At 46.7% G+C, this 25,189-nt stretch overlaps 1 protein-coding gene across 1 annotated transcript in view; it reads right to left on the reverse strand.

Annotated features, from left to right (window-relative positions):
* Positions 1-25,189, reverse strand: part of LOC311231343 (gasdermin-E-like) — a 50,276-nt gene that overhangs the window by 14,336 nt on the left and 10,751 nt on the right. Inside the window, exons 2-5 of the mRNA XM_084317899.1 lie at positions 14,212-14,416; positions 13,867-14,065; positions 7,920-8,076; positions 7,338-7,443 (exon numbers count right to left, since the gene is read on the reverse strand). Coding sequence (XP_084174025.1) covers positions 7,338-7,443; positions 7,920-8,076; positions 13,867-14,065; positions 14,212-14,416 — 667 coding nt within the window. The remainder of the gene's footprint in view (positions 1-7,337; positions 7,444-7,919; positions 8,077-13,866; positions 14,066-14,211; positions 14,417-25,189) is intronic.

Below are 25,189 nucleotides of genomic sequence, written 5' to 3' on the forward strand. Positions count from 1 at the left end.
CTCCTCTCCTCTCCTCTCCTCTCCTCTCCTCTCTCTGTCCCCACGCTGTCAGGCTTGATTGATTGATTGAAAACTTTATTAACAGATTGCAGAATGGGTACAATACAGTACAGCTCAATACACACAATGTCACAATTGTTAAGGGGATGCAGAGCAGAGAAAGACTTTCGTCTTGTTTACATCAGGGTCCCCCATTTTCAATTCATCAGGACATTTATGACATACATGACATACAGATAGTCAGTACTGCTACATCTATACATTTATGACATATTACCAGATTTGCAAATACAGTACTGTTTGTGATACAGAAGGAGTCAAGAAAAGGGAGTATATACATTTGACATAGAAACTAATAGGCCCTCCTATTCTTCCCGATTGTAGCCTAAAATAAATTAAGGAATGATGATTGCTGGGAAATGTTGTCTCTCCTGTTGTGCCTCCAGTGCAAAATCTGACTTGTTACTGGAGGACAACAACATTACCCAGCAATCAATGCATCATTGCGTCATGAGACAATTTACCTGGTGCGGAAATTAAAACGAACAGCAGACGTCTGTCTCTTACAGCGAGTGAAATCATCAGCGAGTGAAAGTGAATTATCCATTATATTCCGCAACCATGCCGCCTAAGCCTTACAAACATAAATGTGGCAGTAAAAAAAGAACAGACAAAAAAGAACGGGACGAGAAGAATGCAAAGCTACCTAAATTAGACGCATTTGTTATAAAAGTAACAGGGCCTCGTGCCGACGTTCCTCCTCCTCCTGACCTCCCATCCCCAACAACAACAAGCCCTTCAACACCACCTGATCACCCGACAACATGCCCGGCACGGACACTGCCTTCAGCCGCGGTGTGTCAACTACCATGCAGCAGCAGGTAACCTTGGACTGTTGGACAGATAATGAGATTACAGTTTACCATAAACTTATATTTATACATCTATTAGGGCGGCGCCGGCCCAGCAGCCATGGCGCTTATTAATGTAAATAACATACTTGGTTTTTAGAGATAATTTATCGGCCTTTGTTTGCACTTTACAGGCAGTCAGATTCAGAACAGCCAAGCAGTTCAGTCACAGTGACAGTCAACACACCAAGCTCGACCCAAGAGCCAAGTTCTGCTGACCTGCCTGACGATGACAGTGAGAAGGAAATGGAGGTGGTACCGGCGGAGTCGGACACTAATTTCAATGCAGAATCGGAACAGGAGCAGCAAGATGAGTTGGACTTGGACAACGAGCCACTTCAGAAGTACCCCACAGACCGGGGCCTTTTTGATGAAAATGTTTCAGCTGATATAAAACGGTATATCATAGTTAAAGGGTCTTGTAAACCCAGAGGCCCTTTCCCAATTAATGAAAAAGGCAACCGTTCTTTTTCTGAGGCACATTACCATATAACAACACAAGCTGGTTTAAAACTGCCCCGTAGCTGGCTTTGCTACTCTCCTAAACTGGATTCTGCGTACTGCGAGCCATGCTGGCTATTTGGAGACCGCAGTTCAACACATTACCACAACGCATGGGTGAATGGAGTCAAAGATTGGAAGAATATATCTAGCAAGATAAAAACCCATCAGTCCTCTCAAATGCACACTGTAGCTTGTGTCATTTATGAACAGTGGAAAAGGCATGGCGGAACAATTGATGCGCAAATGGAGAGGGATGTGCGTAATGCAGCTCTCTTTTGGAGACAAGTGCTGGAACGTATCGTTAATGTGACACTAATGCTAGCCATTTGCAACCTTTCATTCCGGGGGCACAGGGAAAGTTTGGGACAGCCGGGCAGTGGGAATTTTCTTGAAATTATCCAGCTGCTGGCAAGCTATGACCCTGTGCTGAAAGAGCTGATCAACCGGCCTGAGGGCTCAGTTAAATACCTTAGCAAGGATATCCAGAACGAGCTAATATATATATTGTCCCAGCGAGTTCAGCAAGACATTGCGGCAGAAATAAACCAAGCACCGTTCTTTTCTGTGATTATGGATACTACACAAGATCTATCCAAGCGAGACCAGCTAAGCCAAGTATATAGATACGTCACCATAGTAAGAAATCCGATGGACGTAGCTGTTGATGTAAAAATAACAGAGGCTTTTTTGGGATTTGAGGAGACACCAGATACTTCTGCAAGAGAGCTGGAAATTAAAATAATCGAAAGCATTACAAAACATGGCCTGGAAATTTCCAAATGTCGTGGGCAAGGCTATGACGGAGCTGCCAATATGAGTGGGGTTTATTCTGGTGTCCAGGCTAGAATTAGGGAAAAAGAACCCCTTGCAACATATGTGCATTGTGCAGCACACAACCTAAACCTCGTACTCAATGATGCAGTTAAAGACATTCCAGAGCTCAAACAGTTTTATGATACCATAGAAAATGTGTATACATTTTTTGGCCACAGCATTAAACGATGGGCCATGCTGACTGGCATCATTTCCACAGACGATTCATCTCACCCAGGCATCACGTTGAAGCGATTATGCCCTACCCGTTGGTCTTCTAGACATACCTCCCTTACTGCTATACGCTACAGATATGTGGACGTGATGAAAGCGCTGACAAAAATAACTCTAATTAGTGACAAGGCTGAGCGTAATGAAGCAGCGGGATTGAAGAAAGCAATGGAACATTTTAATTTCATTTGTCTAGTGGTGCTCCAGACGAAAATATTGGAGAGTGTTAATGCCGTCTCTAAATTACTCCAAACCACAAACATGGACATGCAGAAAGCCTCGAACTTGCTGGAGAATGCGATAAAAGTCTTGTCTGAGTACAGGGATGCTTTTGATGAGGCAAAGACAACCGCACAGACGCTTGCAGACAAATGGGGAGCTCATAATACCTTCGAATTAGACCCTACAAGAGTAAGAAGAAAGAAACGTCATTTTGACGAGCTGTGTGAAGATGAGCGACTATCTAATGCAGAAAGCTATTTCAAAGTAAATGTTTTCAATGCCAATCTGGACATAATAATCAACCAGCTGTCCCACAGATTCCGTAGTATGCGCGAGACCTCTCTCATGTTTGAGGCTCTCCACCCCATGACCCTCCAGCATGCAGGAGACGATGAGCTATATGAGAAGGCAAAACGTCTATCTGACCACTACAACAGGGACCTAGCAAATGACTTTGCCACTCAACTCCTGTCATTCAGGGTCTGTTTTAAACAAGAGATCGCTAAGGAGTCGTCAGTGTTCCAACTTGCAAAAATGCTGTTTGTGGATCATCAGTCCGTAACTTCCTCGTTCACTGAGGTGTGTACTGCCATGCTATTATTCCTGACGTTACCTGTGACTGTGGCGACAGCCGAGCGATCCTTCTCCAAGTTAAAACTTATTAAGACCTACCTGCGGAGCTCCATGGGTCAGGAGAGACTGAGTGGGCTTGCAATCCTGTCCATTGAAAACACCAGAGCCCGGGAGTTGGACATTAAAGACATTGTGGAGGATTTTGCACAACGCAAGGCTCGCCGTATGCCATTCAAATAGGTGAGTAAACAAACTGCCCTTTTCTCTATAATAGTATTTATTATCTGTCTGCTTTATATACCACCGCGGCCTCACGGCCAGCGTGGGGACAGAGAGAGCTGGGCTGGTGTTCTCCAGATGGTGGTTGCTTCAGTTCTCACACAGACCGCAAATAAACAAATGCTTATAAAATGATTTAATAGGCTAAACTTCGTTTAAAAGTCTTTGTTTTAGACTTGTTTATTCTATATGAATTTTGTCTACATAATGCTACGTGGCACGACTAGATCCGTGACTCCGTTGCGATACAAATGAATTATCTATAAAAGGCTTTTAAATCCACTGTTGTGGCGAGCCTGGGGCCTGCTTTATATAGCCGCTGCAGTGCAGAGAACACTCTCCGTGGTGCTGAAACGTTTTTCCTGTTTTATTCCACTATTCCAGGAATTTCCAGAATTGTGTGCGAGAGATATTGGGATCATAGGAGAGAGATGGGAGAGAGACCTGCATGACCAAGCTTGGCTTCACAGTAGAAGAGAGAAGACAAAAGCGATTTGATCACTTTATTTTTTTATGACCCTCCATGCTCTGTGACTTTCCTTATTGAAGCGTTCTTATTAATGTCCGTGTTGCGCACACGTGGGAGGAGGGAGGGATGTCCCGGTGCCGGGTCAGGTGGTGTGGGGGGGGGGGGGCCCGAGCTGGCCCGAGCTGTCAAGAGCTGTCAATCTCGCCTCAGGGCCCGTGGGGCATTCCAACCGCCACTGATATACATACCCCCAGGTCCCTAGATGTTCCTAGATACCAAGAACATGCAAATTGGCCTCGTAGAAGTGGAGCAATCTTTCATTTAGTTAGGCATGTACCTTTAGGCGAGATTTCTTATAGCACATGCATGGGTCTGGTCTCTTTTGAAAGGTAACATTCTGACTTGTCTTCCACAATAGGAATAATCACTCTGAGTGTTAATGTAATAGAGTTACAGAGGTTTTGAAGATTTATTTTTATTTTAAATATATTTTTTAACTTATGTCTGAATTATTTTGCAAACAGATGCCTGCAAAAGGGTTACGGATGAGAGGTATGAGTTGGAAAACACAATGGGTCCATAGCCTGAAGTCTTATCTAGTACAGGTCCAAAGTTGATAATGTCGTAAATTCATACTCAATTAATCTCACAACATGTTGGAAATGGTCCCTGGAAATTGTAATACACGAGTGGTCTTTGTGTGGTGTCTACCAGATTCAGTCACAGGGGTGCTGGGAACCACGCCACAGGGGGCCTGGGGGCTCTGCATTGTTCTCTGGTTTGCAATAGATGGAAAGGAGATAACAGCTAGCTGCTATTTACCCCGACAGTCTAAAACAGGGGTGAAACAGGATGGGGTCTGCTGATAGAGGGGGGCTGTAAATAAAATATGTCACCAGGCCACCTAAAATAAGCCTTAGCCAAATCCAGGTATTTATGACTTAAAACAGCCTAGAGTTCAAAGGAAAAACCCTAGCCTACAGCTGTCTTAGGCTGCGGTTACACCTTTCGTTTCATTTTCGTTTCATTGTCATACGCGTTTCGCCGCGACGTCCTGCGCCTCGAGTCACACTTTCGTTTTTTTTGGTTTTTGTCACCTGAGCACACTGATGTAGTACACTGCCAAAGCAGTAGGTGGCAGTAGGTGGCGAACATGAAGGCAATTTCAACCAATCAGAACTTGAATGTGCCAATACACTTCCTGGTAGCTCCAGCAAAGAAAATGTCAACAAGGCAGACGCCTATGGGCGACACCATCTTGCCTATTTACTCAATGCAGCAATTATTTTTCAGCAAAGCCTAATAAAAGTGCAATAAACAAAACGGATACATTCACTGTGTGTTCTGCCTGTCATTTGTTGATGAAACAAAACTAACATCAACACAAGTGACCACCAAGAGCGGATAGTTTAGTCTAAAAGAAGATCGGTAGCATTGTTAGCTGCATGCTAACGTCAATGGAGTATGCCATTATAACAGTATAGCATTGTGGCTAGAAGCTAACGTTAGCTCACGCTATTTAGCCAGCACCAAACTGATGATATCGAGAGCTATCAGTAGTTAGATAACATTAGAGACAACGCTGTGTGTATTAAACAAAGGTGAATAGATGACTGGGCCATTTTGTTTAATGCTTGTTAAGTTGAAAGAGGAGCTTTGAGCTAACAGGATCTGATAGCTCACGTTAGCAGCTGCTCATGCAATCGGTAATGCTAGCAGAATGAATGGATGTAAACTTTATTTAACATATTGCATATGGGTACAATACAATACGGCTCAATACAAACAATTGTTAAGGGAATGCAGACTGTTGTAGCTTGGACTGGGATCCTTATAACAATAACTTGACAACACATGGTAGCTGCAGCTATTTGGGACAGCTCTGCCTCTGTCCCAAACACACACACACACACACACTCTGTTGTCACCGGAAGGGCACGCAGATGGTATCTACTGCGCATGGGCGTTTTCGCAACAACGGCTCATGCAGACTACACGCTGTTGTCGGCGCGTTTTTTAGCGGTTCTCCAAAACGCAAACACAATTTAGCGTTTCAGCCGTATCCACAAAAAAACGCCAAAAAACGCATTTCTGTGTAATAGGGACATGAAACGTATTCAAAAACGTATAAAAAAACGCCACAAAAACACCAGTCTAACCATGGCCTTAAACATGTTTTTTAGCGGTTCTCCAAAACGCAAACACAATTTAGCGTTTCAGCCGTATCAAAAAAAAAACGCGAAAAAAACGCATTTCTGTGTAATAGGGACATGAAACGTATTCAAAAACGTATAAAAAAACGCCACAAAAACACCAGTCTAACCATGGCCTTAAACATGTTTTTTAGCGGTTCTCCAAAACGCAAACACAATTTAGCGTTTCAGCCGTATCCACAAAAAAACGCCAAAAAAACGCATTTCTGTGTAATAGGGACATGAAACGTATTCAAAAACGTATAAAAAAACGCCACAACAACACCAGTCTAACCATGGCCTTAGAGAGACAACTGTTAACAGATGATTTGACTCTGCCAGGCCCTCCCCTTAAGCTGTGTTACAAGAAATGGAAAAAAGTGGATAAAAGCATAAAGCATGCCAGGAATAATAGTTAAAAATCATGTCATTGCTTATCATATTCATAGACACATCTAGGAGTGTGAAACAGCTGTGTTCCAGTACACTGTGACACTGAATTTAGAGAAAACTCTACTTATAAGTTGGGAACAACAGTTGTATTATGTTTAAACTAGGGATGTCCGATATTATCGGCCGACCGATATTATCGGCCGATATCGGCAGTAAAATGTGATATTGGAAAATATCGGTATCGATTTTTTTTTTTTTTTTTTACATTTATTTAACCTTTATTTACCCAGGCAAGCAAGTAAGAACCAATTCTTATTTTATTTATTGTCAAAAGTATGCATGTTGGTTTAATTCAACAACAAGAGATATGTAATGTTAATTTTTACTTTTTTAATTGTCATATTTTGCACAGATAATGCTTACATTTAGAAAGCCTTTTGAATGCATCCAGTGAAATTATTAATTACCTGAAATTATTCCGTTTTTTTGGGGGGAAACCCTGCATATATCGGTATCGGTTGATATCGGTATCGGTATCGGTATCGAAATTAAGAGTTGGACAATATCGGAATATCGGTATCGGTAAAAAAGCCAATATCGAGCATCCCTAGTCTAAATACTTTCTGAAGACACTGTACAGTATATGGTAGTATCACAATGTATCACAAGGAAAATACTATATACTCCATTTCGAAAAGTACAGTGTACACATTGGATTCCTTGGTACCAGCTCTGGCCACACACACTTACCTCCGTCTTCAATGTCTATCTTTCTGAGGCTATAGGCGATGACCACTCCAGCAGCGAGTGTGTAGGACTTGTGTTTGTTTTCTTGAAATGCAGCCGATAGTCCGAGCTAAAGCGGAGCAGAGACAGAATGATCAACCACGTGAGGGACGACTAGTCGAATAGGCGACTAATCGATCTAAATTAGTTGTAGTCGACTGCCAACCTTTCTTTCTTTCCAAAAGCAAAGAGGCCTAGAAGCGTGGCTAACGCTGATGGCGCCCATACCAGCGAGGCTAACTGCCTAAGACAATGGGCACAGAGGCACCGAAAGAGGATTTCCCCCGTCTAATGAGCACACTGACTAGACAAATATCAAGATGTATCCATCAGTGGACCAATTGCATGCTTTCGCAGAGGACAAGAAGCCTTCAGTCGACTCCTTCAGACATTAAGCCCCCCCCACCGCCCAAATGGAATGATCCACAAAAAAAAAATTATCTGCAAATTTTGGCCAATCAAAGTCGAGTCGGGGACAGGCCTAGTAAGCGGTACAACACACACTGACACACACACACACACATGAAGGCATACAGACATACTCACAGGTATAAGGTTTTTTAAGACCAGACAGGCCAGACTGGCCCCTTTCTTCCTTATCGACACCAATTTCACGGATTTGGCAGTACTGTAGATCTTCTCTGTAACGAAGGCCAAGACCTCTCCTTCCTTCAGCCGAGGAACCAGCCGCTTCTTCACCTTGCTAGAAGAAGAAGTCTTTATTTATCATGCAGATTTAACACACACACATGCGATGGGCAACCCACAGGAACACACACACACACACACACACACACACACACACACACACACACACACACACACACACACACACACACACACACACACACACACACACACACACACACACACACACACACACACACACACACACACACACGCACTGAGTCGCTGATGAAATGTTCTCTGCACCTCCCATCCCGTCGTCCTTACCCCCAAAGGGCAGCCGGGAGCAGATAAGGGCTGCGGCGTGGGGCCAGGGGACCAATCCATGTCCGTCTTCGTCAGGGACGCTACAGCGTTAGCGATCTGTTGTGCATGTTTTTCCATTGGGTTTATCTTATCGGGAGGGGGAACCCTTTGTGAGCACGGGGGGAGAACATGCAAACTCCACTCAGAAAGGCCCGGGAGATACCCCACCTGGGTACCTGGCAATGCGGAAACCTGGTCCCCCAAGCGGGAATCGAACCCAAGACATTCTAGCTGTGAGGCGACAGTGTTAACCACTACATCACTGTGCCGCTCAGGAGCACAGAGGAGATACTAGCTATATGACTTGGGAAGCGGACACCTCATTTCCGGGACAAGCTGCCATTAAAGAAGATCACTCCGGTTAAAGAGTCGAGGGGCTCTGGCACTTTTAATGGTCTCCACAACTGCTAAGGAAAGCCCTGCACCGAGTAGACGTTCCCGTTCAGGTACAAAGCTACCAGCTTCCACTTGTGCGTCGATAGGTCCCACGAGCTGCCACTTGCCTGAGTCAATAGGTCCACGCGTAATGGAAGAACCCAAGGGGTCTGTCAAAATTCTAAACGACAGAAAATCTATCTAGACCAAAGTACGGGTCGTTGCGGGTAGGTGACAGTGGGGTCGCTCATTGACAAAAAAATTATAACTCAGATCGAGTTTTCCACCTGGCAGCTGTGTGTATTTGCCATGTCTCGCCGGAGGCCGACACACAGTATTCCAATACACATCTCACTACATCCTGCACATTTATAATCGCGGTAGGGGGGTCTGGTATTTTGTGTGTAACCTGGACTCGCAATGGATAGGTTTATTGTCAGAAGCGGTGTCGGTTGGCCGCAATGAAATGGGCTCCCTGCGCATAACCAGCTGCTATACCACACTGAGGTGCCTATCTCGAGTATTAAATCGCCTTTTTTAACTCAGAGAATAAGCACGGATTTTCCTTGCAGACAAAAACAACCCATTGGCAGAGAAATGGGCTGATAATGAGCTGGATTAAGAAACTCTGTTAGTGACACTCCGGGATAATCAGCGGAGATTTGGGTTTATTTACTCTGCTTGGTGGCTTCTTGTAGGAACAGAATAATTTGAAGCCCGTCATCTGTAGCCACTAGAGTAGAAGGGCTCATTGAACAATTTCGGAAAGAGAGCGCGGACAATTTGGACAACTGGATCAAAGATCCGTTCATTACGCATGACACAGCAGGCCTCCCACTGTCTGAGCAGGAGGCGCTCAATGATCTTTCGTGTGACGAGCTACTGAAAGTCAAATTCACTGGACAGGCCTTCGCAAAGTTGTGGATATCAGTCCGGATTCGGAACGAGTACCCAGTGTTGTGTAATGCTGCGCTGAGAACATACCTCTGTGAGGCCGGATTTTCAGAGTAGAAGCGGATCTCCGCCAAAGCACACGTGAACGCATTTTCTTTTCATGTTCTGGCAACATATTTTGGCTAAATATGCCTCGATTTATAAATGTGTATACAGAAACAATTCCGTTGCTTTTGTTGATAATATTAATAAATGTCATTGATAACATAGTGCTGTAATTTAATTTTCATTTCATCGATGAAGTCGAGCGGATGAACGGTTCTCGAGATATGTACGCCACAGAGCAGGCCACAGACACGCAGATTCCTTGCTTTATAGTTATGCCTTGTCTCCATTAGCCAGGGTTTAGCCGTGCTGTGGCCTGTCAGACATTGAGCGTTTCCATTGTCAAACCTGGCTGGTCAGACCTGGCCAAAGTTGGCTGGGACTGTTCTGTTATATCATCATGGTTTAGCTAGTGCAGGGGTGGCCAACCAGTCAGAGACTAAGAGCCACAAAAATTACTGTGGTACCACAAAGAGCCACACCATATACCAGCGTTTCTCAACTTTTTTTTCAGTCACGGCACCCTTCATGTGTTTATAGGTCTCACCCTCTGGCCTCTGAAGTTGCTAATGTCTTTTTTATTTGGGCCTCACAGGGTTAAAAGTACCCTGTGAGACCCACGGTTGCAAAATTACAAAATCACTTTTAGCCATTTAAAAAAAGAATGTTTATTTAAAATGTTTTAAAGGGGAACTATTTTACTATTTCTTTCACTATTTGGGCACTTTTACACAATTTCTGTGAGTCTATGGAACACCTAGGTTTAAAAAAAAAAAAAATGCATTGTTTTGTATTTCTAATCAAGTACTAAAAAACCGCATTTTTCTACCTCAAGATCTTAAGCCGTTTTGAGGCTGGGCTCCAACCACTGTGTGGCCTGGTGCCAACTGCCACATCAACTGCCACATTATTATGCAGCTGAGAAATCTCTGACATCACAGATATGCACATTTTCAGATGACTCAGTTCAGTAAGGGTGAATATTGTGAGAGGAGAATTGGAAGAATGCGCCAATATGAGAATTAGTGACATAGATCCTATTAATATAAGTCCACATAGCTAAGAAACAATGGTAAACACTGAAAAAGGCCATTTATAAGATAGTTCCCCTTTAAGCACATGTATAGTCAATTGGTCCTGTTGTTCAGCCTCACAATGCTATTTGATAGTAAATGTGTTTATATGTCCCACCCTCTGGCCTCTGAAGTTGCTAATGTCTTTTTAATTTGGGCCTCACAGGGTTAACCTCTTAAGCCCGAGATATACAGTAAAAGTGTATATTTTCAGCATTACGTTTGTTTACCAATTATTTTAACTGTTATTAGTGAAATATAAGATTATAGAAATCTCAGGGCATTGAGTCGGAATCCGGTGCATATTGACAGGAGGAAGTGGCACATCCAAAAGTGAGTAGTCTTTTGAAGGAAGAGACTCAGGGCTTTCAAATTTCGAAAAACTACCCTACCCAGCTCACACCAGCCCCTGTCAATCATCTGACTTCTGGATTTACTTTTTTATTTCTCTTATTTTTTGGGATTATCTCCCACAAACCTGAACGTTATTGCCATAAAACAGTTTCCCTACCTTTCTGTGAACGTCTTGCAAAAAACGGTGTTGCAATATGATGAAAAATGGTGGAGAAATTTACATTATAAAAAAGATGGCAGAATTCAGTACTGTATCTACAAAACCTTCTGTTTAATCATCTTCCCTGTATTCATTTGCTTAGATTTTTCAGGTCTGGTAAATTTGAGCATGGTGTTATTCACAGTCAAAGATAAAAAAAAAATTTAAATAGAATTGATATTCTCCTTTGGTTCATTACAATTTACTCAAGCCTAGTAACAGACACACTATTTCTGACACTGATCCATATATGTCCCTAGATTCAGATACCAAGAACATGCACATGGACCATTTAAAAAAAAATTGTAAATGTTTATTCTACGTCCTTATGGAATGAGTAACATAAAAAATAAAATAAATAAAATAAAATAAAATGATGGATGGAAGAGCCGCACATTGACGGGCAAAGAGCCGCATGCGGCTCGCAAGCTGCGGGTTGGCCACCCCTGAGCTAGTGCATCAGTTGGTGTGAATTATGAAAGGTTGCCTAGCAACCGGAGTTTACAAGAAACGCAATGGAGATACAAACCCAACCATACCATGCTAGACCATGGCTCGCCCCAGCCAGGCTGAACATAGCTAATGGAGACACAAATCCTGGAAACAGCTTATCAAGGGAAAGCATGGCTCAACAAGTACTTTCAAGATCAACAACAGGATTAGATACCTAGCCAGAATCTCCCAGTTTATATATCAGTTCGCGATGAAAATACTTGCTGGAGCACGTATACAGTGTCACTATGACTATGTCTGTGGCTCCTGGTTCAACAGCGCCCCCAAAAGTCAGAAAATAATACTACAGACATCACAAAACAAGCTAGTCAGGGTAATACTAAGGCTACCTGCCCGAACCCACCTTGACTCACATTTTGAGAGCATGAGATGGCTAAAGGTGGAAGACGAACCAAACAGGGATGTGCCTAGTTCACTGAATCATGCACGGGGTAGTGCCAGTGTACTTCAATGACTACTTCAACCGTGTCAGGGACACCCATCCTTATTGAACAAGGCGTAGCTCAACTGACTTCGTGCCGGTCAGATTCAGGAGTTGTCTGGGGAAGGAGTCATTTTTATATTCTGCAGCTGTCTTTTGGAACAGTCTGCCCAGTGACCTGAAAATAGTGAACAGTGCTGTTAGATTCAAGTCCAGACTAAAGACATGGCTCAAAAGGGACTATAATTAACCTAGATATTCAGCTAAAGGCACCATTACATGTTTTTACGTGTTTGTTATGTCTATGTGATGTGTTGTGATGTCATGTGTCTTTACGATGACTGTATGATGTATGTCTGAACACTTCGTTCCCCTACAAGGACCACAATGGAAATAAGCTCTGAGCTTTTTTGTGTCTATCCTTGGCAGAGCATGTGAGCGGTCTCGCGGCGCGGGCGGTTTTGACGTGAGCGACGTAGTGGGTTTTAAAATGGGTTCGCGCGACTTCCGGAGCGAGAGTTCTCCTCCGCTCCAATCCGCTCCGGGCCGCTCAGAAACTGATGTAATATACATGTAGTACAATGCCAAAGCAACAGGTGGCGATGTACAAACATGAAGGCCATTTTCAACCAATGAGAAGGGTGAACCGTCACTCACATCCTGCTAGACCAAAGTATAATCCGCCATTGTTGTTGTTGTTAGCTTACATGCTAACGTGAATGGCATCGCCCATAGCATTGTGGCTAGGCTAGCTACCATCGCTTAGTAGAGCTAGTTGAATGGATAAACGTTATTTAACATTGCAGAATGGGTACAATTACAATATGGCTCAATACAAACAATTGTTAAGGGGCCCAGGGGGTGTAGACTGTTGTAGTTTGGTCAAATCAAGCTAATTTACATCATGCTCCCAAAAAAATCTGCTGAGCGAGCTATGGAGCGGGGAGCGCTTGATTCGTAAATGAAGGTGAGCAGAGCGGAGCGCTGAGCGGCATGGCGGCGGGATCAACATGAGCGATTAGCGGAGCGGAACAAGCCGTCTAGAGCAAAGAGCGGATTTCTCGGCCGCGCCGCTCCGCTCACATGCTCTGATCCTTGGCAGTATTTCCAGACTGTGCTTCTGTCACATGTTATTTTATATATTGTCAAATAAAGTCATTCATTCAACCGAACCGTTTCAGTGTGTACCGTACCATACAGAACGGCTGTGTAGTGTACCGAACGAATACAACGGTATGTTAACCACTAACGACCGCCCATCGGGGGCTGTTTTTTTCACAATCTAATATAATTATTATTATTTACATGTAAAAAATTATTTACAAGTCGATTATTAATTTCAATATAGAATATTAGTTGACAGCCCTACAAGTACAATTAGTTAGTGCACACTACATCACCCCTGAGTGGAACATGGAAAGCCAAACTTTCCCCCACTGTACCGAAAACCCGTACTGAACCTTAATAAAAAAATAAAAAGAGTGAGTGAGTGAGTGAGTGAGTGAGTGAGTGAGTGCCATGCCGGTTATGGATACGGCATACGGGGGAGGTAGTATAGTAGCCTACATGGTTGTGTCGGAGTTTATCAGCTTGTCCATGTTGGCCGTCTGGATCTTCAGCTTGGCAAACATTGCCTCGTCTTTTTGAGTGCTTTCTGCACTGGCATGAAGCTCACCGGCCGGATGGTCCACTCCTGCCTTAGCTTGCTGTCCGTTGTCCACCACATCCGTGAAGTCAGTAACAAGGTAATCTTTTTCTTCCAATTCTAAAACATTTTGTGTGAGAGAGAGAAAGAGAGACAGTGAAATAAGCAATGCAATGGAGCAATGGAAGACTGCTGTGTGTGTGTGTGTGTGTGTGTGTGTGTGTGTGTGTGTGTGTGTGTGTGTGTGTGTGTGTGTGTGTGTGTACCTGGAGTGAGTTGTTGGTTGGTCAGTAGGTTATCAAGGGTGATTGTAAGGAACCGGTGTTTTGAACCCCGAAATATGGACCCTTTTTTCTTGATGACCAGTTGAAGGCAGTTGATGTTTTTAGACTCATGAAGGCTTGGGTTAGATATGAGGCTTCCTCCAGGAGACACGGTTTGGACAAACCTCTTTGTAAATTCCCCAAACATCTAGAGGTAGATCAACATACAAATAGTAAAGTACAGAACAATAACAATCTAGAGGTAGATCAACATACAAATAGTAAAGTACAGAACAATAACAATCTGAATGAATGAATGATTTTATTTCGGTCTTCTTTTACAAAGCATAGCAGTAGAAATATATATTTTTTAAACGAGAAAAATTTTAATTACCGAAAAGGTGTAGGCTGAAGCCGAGTCTTATAATTGCCTAACCTTTTTACATTACATTATTTACACACAAAATAAATACAAAAAAGAAATTATAATAATTCAGTACATCATTTAGCAAAGGTTACAAACGTTTCATCGTTTTATGTATAAAACATATACACATTTATTTGTTTTTTCTTTTTTCTTTTTCCTTTTGTCACTATTTGAATACAGTTATGTTATAGATCAAATATAATTAGGATAATAATGAGGTTTTATATTTATGTATCACCTTATATTTGAGTAATTTCTTAAAAGTATGTAGCGAACTACACATTTTTACTTCTTTGTCAAAGTTATTCCATAGTTTTCCATCTAGAGGTAGATGATCAACATACAAATAGTAAAGTAGAGTACGATAACATCAAGAGGTAGATCAACATACAAATAGTAAAGTATAGTACGATAACATCAAGAGGTAGATCAACATACAAATAGTAGGGATGCCCCGATCGATCGGCCACCGATCGTTATCGGCCGATAATCAGTATAAATATGCGATCGGTGATCGGTGATAATGCTTTATTTTCGCCGAGCGTCAAAACCGATCTCACTCGCTCGTCTCGCTGAGTTCTGTCTCAGACACCGGGAGCTGTGCGGCGTCTGCTCCTCCCTCCAGCCCCTCCCGCGCGCATGTAAACACGGGTCTAGTAGTCTAGTCTAGTGTGACGGGAGGACGGCGTCTCCCTTAGCTAACGTTAGCTACCGTTACAAAATGACCCAGTCAACCATTCACTTCCAGTCCAATACATGATGAGGCATTGTCTAACCGAACGGTATCTAGCCGGCCAGCTACCGATAGCTCCTGACATCAACAAACGCTCCAGCAAGTCTAGTCTAGAGACGTGTTTGATACCTCAGCTAGCTCATGTTAGCTGACGCCAGCTCACTGTTCAAAACGAAATGTCCCACTGAACTAAATAGTTCACAGAGGCACTGTATCAACGTTATATAGCCGGCCAGCAGTAGCCACAGATAGCTCCTGATATCAATGTTTTATAACACTTATTCGATGCGTATTCGAGCTGAGGGCATGTTGTTGAATTTGATCAATAGGGTCCAGCTGCACCTCCGGAGAATCCTGGCCGTAGCTGCAGGCTACTCGAGTATAGGGTCTAGCTGCAGCTCCGGAGAATCCTGGCCGTAGCTGGAGGCTACTAGAGTACACACAGACAGTGGAGCTTGTTGCGTGGTGGCGATGTCTCGCAGATAATACAAGTACAAGTCTAATTATATAATATATATATTTTATAAAAAAAAAAAATTATATAAAATAAATTTTAATTTCTTTTTTAATCAAAAACGATCGGTATCGGATCGGTATCGGCCGATATGGCTCACGACGATCGGTGATCGGTATCGGTGGCAAAAAACGTGATCGGGGCATCCCTAACAAATAGTAAAGTATAGTACGATAACATCAAGAGGTAGATCAATATACAAGCGGAGCAGATAGGGGTAAAGGGGGATCATGAGAAGGCCCAGGTGGCTGCACTCCAGCCCACAATTAAATAATTTGTTAATAATTTATATAGCGCTTTTCCAGACACTCAAAGCGCTCCCCACAATGTAGGCTGGAAATTGCCTCCTTCACCACCACTGGTAGCATCCAACCTTGGGCTACACACGCTCAATGGCTACCATACACTGGCACCAGGCACACATCACACTACACAATGGTTGAACGGCTCAGGAGACAGGGATTTATATCAGCCAATTAAGAAAGGACCTTGATGTCAGAGACCTGATTGGGAATTTGGCCAGGAATGTTGGGGGAAACCCCTACTCTTTACGATAGGCGTCCTGGGTTTCTTTAACGACCAAGATTCAGTCAGGACCTTATAGGTCTACATTGGTCAAAACACAAGCATACTTAATTCTAAAATTATATTATATAATAACCTGTATAATAACCTGTCACATGAATGCAGCTTCTTGTTTCCTTCCGTATTTTCTAGTGTGGCCCTGAGCTTACAGCTCATGTTCACTTGAAGAAAGATAGTGCCTGGATTCTACGTTACAGTTGAATAAAATGAATGTGTTTATGTAAATGTTTATAAATTAACACATCCACCGCCAACAACAATGAACAATGGCGCTGCACCGAACGGATGCCTTTCTGATCGCTCCGTCGAGACTGTGCTTTATTTTGTTAATTTTTATAGTATTAAGAGTTTTATTTGCACCAACTGTTGGTGCATTATATGTGTATGACCGTCAGTCAATCATTGACATTGGATTAAGGAAAACGTACCGATTGGATTGCTCTCTGGATCGGATTGCTGAACAGCAGCAGTGGCCCGCCGAGATCCTTTGTTGTGGCCGTGACCAAGGCCAGGAGAAGCCGCGACGACGAGGAAAGAGAGCCGGGGTCCGGAACAGACTGAGGTCCAAACGACACAGAACCACATTGCCCAGCATATTGTTGGCCAATGTGCAATCGATAGGAAATAAACTGGACGACATCAGAGCACGGATCCAATTCCAGAGGGACATTCGGGACTGTAATGTCCTCTGTTTCACAGAAACTTGGCTATCTCCAGATGTCCCGAATCATGCAATAGAACCGGCAGACCACTTCTTTGTCCTCCGCAAGGACCGGACGGCAGAGTCACTAAAGACGAAAGGAGGCGGCATTGCCTTCATGATAAACAAGGAGTGGTGCGATATAGGCAACGCAAAGGAATTGTCTAACCACTGCTCCCCAGACCTGGAGTTTATTACAATCAAATGTCGACCCTTCTTTCTTCCGAGAGAGTTAACGTCCATCATCCTCATCGGAGTGTACATCCCACCACACGCGAACACTGGGGCCGCACTTTCAAAACTGCACGACGAGGTAAATAAACAACAGATAGCTAGCGTTGACGCTGCCATTTTGGTTCTCGGAGATTTCAACAGCGCGCGTCTTAAAAAGGTGTTGCCGAATTTCTATCAGCATGTGACCTGTCCCACCAGAGGCGAGAACATATTAGACCATGTATACTCGCAATTTAAGAATGGGTACAAGTCACAGGCTCTTAGCCCATTCGGTAAGTCCGATCACGCCGCCATTTTTCATTTGCCAAAGTATAAACAAAGTCTCAAGCGAACGCCGGTGGTCTCGCGAGAGGTTAAGCGTTGGACCGTGACGTCAGAGGAGACACTCCAAGCTGCACTTGAATGCACAGACTGGAGTGTATTCCGTGATAACACAGCCAATATTAACGAATACACTGAAACGGTGCTTGACTTTGTCTGTACTCTGGTAGAAGAAACAATCCCCTCTACCACAATTAGAATCTACCCAAATCAAAAGCCCTGGGTAGATAAATCCGTCCGTGAGGCTCTGAAAGTGCGCACATCAGCCTACAACACCGGGCTGGTGACAGGCAACATGGAAGAACACAAGACGGCAAGATACAACGTCAGGAGAGCAGTAATAGAGGCAAAACGGCGTTACAGGGATAAAGTTGAACTTCAGTTTGAACAGGCTGACTCTAGAGGCATGTGGCAGGGCCTCAGAACAATGACAGATTACAAAGGCACCTCCCTCAAACTGAACAGTGACATCTCCTTAGCAAATGATCTCAATTCCTTCTATGCGAGGTTGAGGCTGTGAATAACAACACCAGCCTACAAACCACGGCAATGGGGGGGGGGGGGGTCTGCTCAGTGGCGGCCGGTGGGTATTCGCCACTAGGGGCGCTATACCAAATATTTTGTACAGTACAGTACAGTACCACGCAACACTCATGGCAAGACGTGAGCGATTCGACTCACGCTCACGGCAATGAATCGGCTCTTATGAACGAGTCGCTCAGCTGTTACTACAACAACACACAACCAGTCAAATAAAGTATAGTCTAGACTCTAATTCACAACTTGAAACACAATATATAAATAGAAAAGTTAGAAACAAAACTCGCCCGTCTACAAACACAGGCAGATCTCTCCCTCTCTCCTTCTCTCTCTCACACACAGCGCGACGTGGAATCGATTCGTTACACAATCAGACCTATTATATACCAAGAATAACTTCAGTATGAGTACAGGGCTGTACACATATTTTGCATATTGTTAAACGAGCCAAGGCTAGCTATTAAACTATCGATATGAATCGAAAATCTGGGACCCTGATGTAAACAAGACAAACGTCTTTCTCTGGTCTGCATCCCCTTAACAATTGTGTGTATTGAGCCGTACTGTATTGTACCCATTCTGCAATCTGTTAATAAAGTTCTCATTCATTCATTCATTCAAACATAGACGATCTCTCTGTCTCTCGGATCAATCAAATCAAATAATTAACACATGTATGTTGTCATTTTAAACAACTCACCATTCATTCATTATGCATCTGTTATGGTTTGACACCGACCCCAAACGCTAACGACACAAGAGAGTTGGATACAGAGTTGCCAAATACGAGGGCTTGTTTATTTGATAATAGGAATAAGTGAAACAGGGAAAGCAGGTCAACAAGAACAGGTACAATGAACAAGGGGCAAAGTTCTGCTGCTCTGCAGCTTCTCCCGGAAGGGTAGTCTTGGGAAGACAGGAGCAGACCTCTGTACCGCTCTGCAGACTCTCACGGCGGACCTCTCAGATGTTGTGTAAGACCGAGAGAGGGAGAGAGGGAACGGGTCAGTGACAGAGCAGACTTGAAACGAGCTGGAGGACAGGGTGTTATATTCTTCGTGTTAAACAACACAGTGATGTGCAATATTCCAAAAACAGCCCAAGTGAAATATCTTCATGTAATCACACAGTGAGCAAAAATCCATACACCGTCCAAATGTGAAATACTATCTTCGTGTAAAAACACAGTGAGCTAAAATCCAAACACAGTCCAAACGTGAAACAATATCTTCGTGTAAATACACAGTGAGCAAAAATCCAAACACAGTCCAAATGTGAAATAATATCTTCGTGTAAATACACAGTGGGAGGTGGAAGATCCCAAAATATTATTCCATAAAGGATAGGGCAAAACGATAAAGGCTGGGTGAGTGACTGTCTGACAAAAAGGTGGTAGACTTCAGTGTAAAGGTTACACACGAAAATCGGAAATAGGTCAAGACAGTCAAACTAGAAAAACTCACCCAGACGAGCTGCGTAAAGGAACAGGAACAAGGTGGAGGCGAGCGCGCGCCACGGAGCAGGTATCCAAGCGAAGGCTTCTAGGAATTTCCTGGAGATTAGCACAGTGAAACAGAAGCAACGGGGAAAAAACATCCAGCGACAAATCAAGACGAACCAACAACTTAGGATGGGGAAAACGGGGTATAAATAATGAGGGATCGATTGATTGAAAAGCAGTGACAGCTGGGGAATGTGATTGAAAAGCGTGGGGAAGTGAGAGGACCAATCAGCGACGTCTCAGATGACGTCAACGGGGGGAAACGTGTGAATGAGGGAATTGAAATACTTGACAGAAAAAACGAATGAAAACAAAGCGAGGGAGGTTAAAGGAACAGAACGAGTGAGAAGGCAAGGACAGAAACCTCACAGTACCCCCCCCTCAACGGGAGCCGCCCGGCGACCAGGCCGACCCGGCTCGTCAGGATGGGCCCGATGGAAGTCGGTGATCAAGCCGGGATCCACGATGAGCTGCCGGGAGACCCAGCTACGCTCCTCAGGGCCGTAACCCTCCCAGTCCACCAGGTATTGGAATCCCCGGCCCCGCCGACGAACGCCCATCAACCGGCGGACCTGCCACTGGGGGTGACCATCCACTAGCACAGGAGGCGGTGGATCAGGAGCCGGAGGCATAAGGGGACTGAGGGAGACGGGCTTAACCCGGGAGACATGGAACACGGGGTGGATGTGCATGGATGCAGGAAGCTTCAGGCGCAGGGCCGCCGGACTGAGTACCTTCAGGACCTCGAAAGGACCGACGAAGCGAGGGTTGAGCTTCTTGGCCGAGGACCGTAGCGGGAGGTCCTTCGCGGAGAGCCACACCCTCTGCCCAGGGCGGTAAGTCGGCGCGGGAACCCGGCGCCGGTCGGCACCACGACAGGCGCGCTCAGATGTCCGGAGCAGCGCGGTCCTGGTGATCTCCCAAACGCGACGGCAGCGGTCGAGGTGGACCTGCACGGAGGGAACTGCCACTTCCGTCTCCAGTGCGGGAAAAAGAGGGGGCTGGTAGCCTAGGGAGGCCTCAAAGGGGGAGAGGCCGGTGGCGGAACTGACCATTGAGTTGATCGAGTATTCAACCCAGGGAAGGAAACGACTCCAGGATGCCGGCCTCTCGGCTGCCACACACCGAAGAGCAGACTCCACGCTCTGGTTCATTCTCTCCGTCTGCCCGTTTGTCTGGGGATGGTAGCCGGAGGAGAGACTGACCGTTGCCCCCAATCCCTTGCAGAAAGCCCGCCAAACCTGGGAGGTGAACTGGGGCCCCCGGTCAGAGACGATGTCCTGGGGGAAACCGTGAAGGCGGAACACGTGGTGCGTCAGGAGGTCCGCCGTCTCGGCTGCTGAGGGAAGCTTGGAGAGGGCCACGAGGTGGACCCCCTTGCTGAATCGATCCACCACGGTCAGAAGGCAGGTGTTCCCCTGGGAGGAGGGTAGTCCAGTGACGAAGTCGAGCGCCACATGTGACCACGGACGGCTTGGAACGGGAAGTGGCTGCAAGAGCCCGGAGGGTGCCTGGTGAGAGGCCTTGCTGCGGGCACAGACCGCGCAGGCCAATACGAACTCCTTGACGTCGTTTCGCATGGTGGGCCACCAGAAACGACGAGCCAGGAAGGAGAACGTGCGATGGACGCCTGGGTGGCAGGCGAACCGGCTGGTATGGCCCCACAGCAGTACCTGGGACCGGACAGAGTCAGGGACGAAGAGACGGCTCCTAGGGACGTTGCTTGGAGCACGTTGGAAGCGTAGGGCACGCCTCACCACACCCTCGATGCCCAAGGTGATGGCTCCAACCACTCGGGCCTCCGGGATGATGGGAGATGGGTCCTCAGAGGGTGGAGCCCCCTTGGAGTGCATCCGGGACAGGGAGTCGGCCTTCGTGTTGCGGGAACCGGGGCGGAAGGTCAGCGAGAAGTCGAACCGACTGAGGAAACTGGCCCATCTCGCCTGCCGACCGTTGAGGCGCCTGGAAGCGCGGATGAACGTTAGGTTCTTGTGGTCCGTCCAGATGGTAAAAGGCTCCTCGGCACCCTCTAGCCAATGACGCCACTCCTCCAGAGCCGCCACGACCGCCAGTAGCTCCCGATTGCCGGTGTCGTAGTTCCTCTCGGCGGGGAGGAAGCGACGCGAGTAGAAGGCGCAAGGATGTACCTTCTGGTCGGAAGGAGAACGCTGGGATAGGACAGCGCCCAGGCCAGAATCCGAGGCGTCCACCTCCACGATGAACTGTCTCTTGGGGTCAGGGTGGAGCAGGATAGGAGCGGAAGTGAACCTTCTCTTGAGGGAGCGGAACGCAGCGCATGCCGCTGGGGACCAGTCGAACGGCAGAGCGGGGGAGGTCAGCTTGGTAAGAGGCTCCGCCACTTGGCTGTAGTTCCGGATGAACCTTCGGTAGAAGTTTGCGAACCCGAGGAAACTCTGTAGCTCCTTCCGAGTGGTGGGTTCCGGCCAATCCTCCACAGCCTGGATCTTGCGAGGATCCGCTCGGGTCAAGCCCTTCTCCACGATGAAGCCCAGGTAGTCGACGGAGTTGGAGTGGAAACGGCACTTCTCCGCCTTGACGAAGAGCCGATTGTGGAGGAGGCGCTCCAGCACCCGGCGGACATGCAGGATGTGTTCCTCGAGGGTCCTGGAAAAGATAAGAATGTCGTCCAGGTACACCACCACGAACACCTCCAGCATGTCACGGAGGACATCGTTCATGAGTGCCTGGAATACCGCCGGGGCGTTGGTGAGACCGAACGGCATCACAAGGTACTCATAGTGGCCCCTGGGGGTCTTGAAGGCGGTCTTCCATTCATCGCCCTCACGGATACGGACAAGATGATAGGCACTTCGGAGATCCAGCTTGGTGAAGAACGAGGCCTGGGTCAGTGGCTCGAAGGTGGAGCTCATGAGAGGTAGGGGGTATTTGTTCTTGATGGTGATCTCGTTGAGCTGACGATAGTCGATGCAGGGTCGCAGGTCCCCATCCTTCTTTCCAACAAAGAAGAACCCGGCCGCCACCGGGGAGGAGGAAGGCCGAATGAGTCCTGCTTCCAATGACTCAGAGATGTAGAGATCCATCGCCTTCTTCTCCGGGGCAGTCAGACTGTAGAGGCGGCTGCCGGGAAGGGGAGCCCCTTGGCGGAGGTTGATGGCGCAGTCATAGGGGCGGTGAGGTGGAAGGGACTGAGCCCTGGTCTTACTGAATACCTCCATGAGGTCGTGGTACTCGGGAGGAACGGACGAGGGATCCGGGGGCAACTCACCAGCCGGTCTCCGGGGCGGGGGACAAGACGCCGCCTGTAGACAGCGGGCGTGACAGGAGGAGCTCCAGCCCCTGATGGTACCGGAGGCCCAGGCGATGTGGGGCTCGTGCAGCGCGAGCCAGGGCCTACCCAGGACCACCGGGACAAGGGGGGATTGGGTAATGAGGAACTGGATCCTCTCTACGTGGTTCCCAGCAATGGTCAGCAAGACTGGGCCGGTCCGTTGAGAGATGTCGGCCAGGCGGTGTTGGTCCAACGAAAAGATCTCCAAGGGCCTCACCAGGGCCTCAAGAGGTATGTTGGCTTGGGTGGCAAACTCGAAGTCGAGGAAGTTCTCGTCTGCCCCAGAGTCGATGAGGGCCTCCACCGTGGCACGTTGGTCCCCCCAGGCCAGGGTGACGCTCAACAGATGGTCAGGTGGTGCGCGGCGCTGGGAATGGGAAAAACGGCTCACCAGGATCTCCCGGGGTCTTGGTGAGCCCGATCTTTTGGCCGGATAGGGCAGTCGGCGATACGGTGTCCCGCACCTCCGCAGTAGAGGCAGAGACCGGACCTGAGCCTTGCCTGACGCTCCGCCTGGCTCAGATGAGAGCGTCCCAGCTGCATGGGTTCCTCCTCGCGCACCGGACGGGGAAGCCTGTTACCATCAGTAGTGTTGGGGACGGGGCGTCCAGGAGTCCGGGGTGTTTCAGGAGGTGACAGTCGGGTCCTCTCGCGCCTTCTCTCCAGGAGGCGTCCGTCAATACGGATGACAAGGCTAAAAAGCTCCTCGAGGGAGTCGGGCACCTCCCTGGTAGCGAGCTGGTCCCGGACTGCGTCACTGAGCCCCCTTATGAAGGTTAGGCGAAGAGCAGGTTCGTTCCATCCACTCTCCACCGCCGCCAGTCGAAACTCCATGACATAGTCCGTCACCCTGCTGCTCCCTTGTCGGAAGGTCCCCAACCGGGCTCCAGGGTCCAGACCTCGGGCTGGATGGTGGAACACTCTGCGGAGCTCCGCCACGAAGTCTGGGTAGGAGAACAAAAAATCTGCTTCCATTGCCCAGGAGGAAGTGACCCACTGGGCAGCATGGCCTGAAAGTAGGTTGGTTATATAAGCCACTCGGGACCCCTGAGCAGAAAAACGGCTTGGTTGATGACGGAAAACCAACTCACACTGCATGATGAATGTGGCACATTCCTCGGGATTACCGTCGAACAGCCGTGGGACGGAGAGAAGGGGTTCCCGAGGTGCGAGATCTGCTGGGGCTGCGGGGAATGTTCCTGAAGGGTGTGAGAGATGAAAAGAATTAACGGCGTCGCCCAGCGAGTTAAGCTGGGCGAGAATCTCGGACTGTTGTCCCGCCATAGCGGCCATTGAACCCTGCATAGGCAGGACCTGGTCCCTGAGGTTCTGCACCGCAGCCGCAGCCCGCTCAAGTTGGAGACCGTGATCCCTGGTCAACTCGACTTGAATTGCAAGTGCGGTTCTGACCCCCTCTGTGTCGGCTGGGGTCGTCATGGTTGGTTCGTAATGTTATGGTTTGACACCGACCCCAAACGCTAACGACACAAGAGAGTTGGATACAGAGTTGCCAAATACGAGGGCTTGTTTATTTGATAATAGGAATAAGTGAAACAGGGAAAGCAGGTCAACAAGAACAGGTACAATGAACAAGGGGCAAAGTTCTGCTGCTCTGCAGCTTCTCCCGGAAGGGTAGTCTTGGGAAGACAGGAGCAGACCTCTGTACCGCTCTGCAGACTCTCACGGCGGACCTCTCAGATGTTGTGTAAGACCGAGAGAGGGAGAGAGGGAACGGGTCAGTGACAGAGCAGACTTGAAACGAGCTGGAGGACAGGGTGTTATATTCTTCGTGTTAAACAACACAGTGATGTGCAATATTCCAAAAACAGCCCAAGTGAAATATCTTCATGTAATCACACAGTGAGCAAAAATCCATACACCGTCCAAATGTGAAATACTATCTTCGTGTAAAAACACAGTGAGCAAAAATCCAAACACAGTCCAAACGTGAAACAATATCTTCGTGTAAATACACAGTGAGCAAAAATCCAAACACAGTCCAAATGTGAAATAATATCTTCGTGTAAATACACAGTGGGAGGTGGAAGATCCCAAAATATTATTCCATAAAGGATAGGGCAAAACGATAAAGGCTGGGTGAGTGACTGTCTGACAA

This window comes from Notolepis coatsorum (assembly GCF_963971535.1).
Source record: "Notolepis coatsorum genome assembly, chromosome: 7".
In the NCBI taxonomy this organism is placed as follows: Eukaryota; Metazoa; Chordata; class Actinopteri; order Aulopiformes; family Paralepididae; genus Notolepis; species Notolepis coatsorum.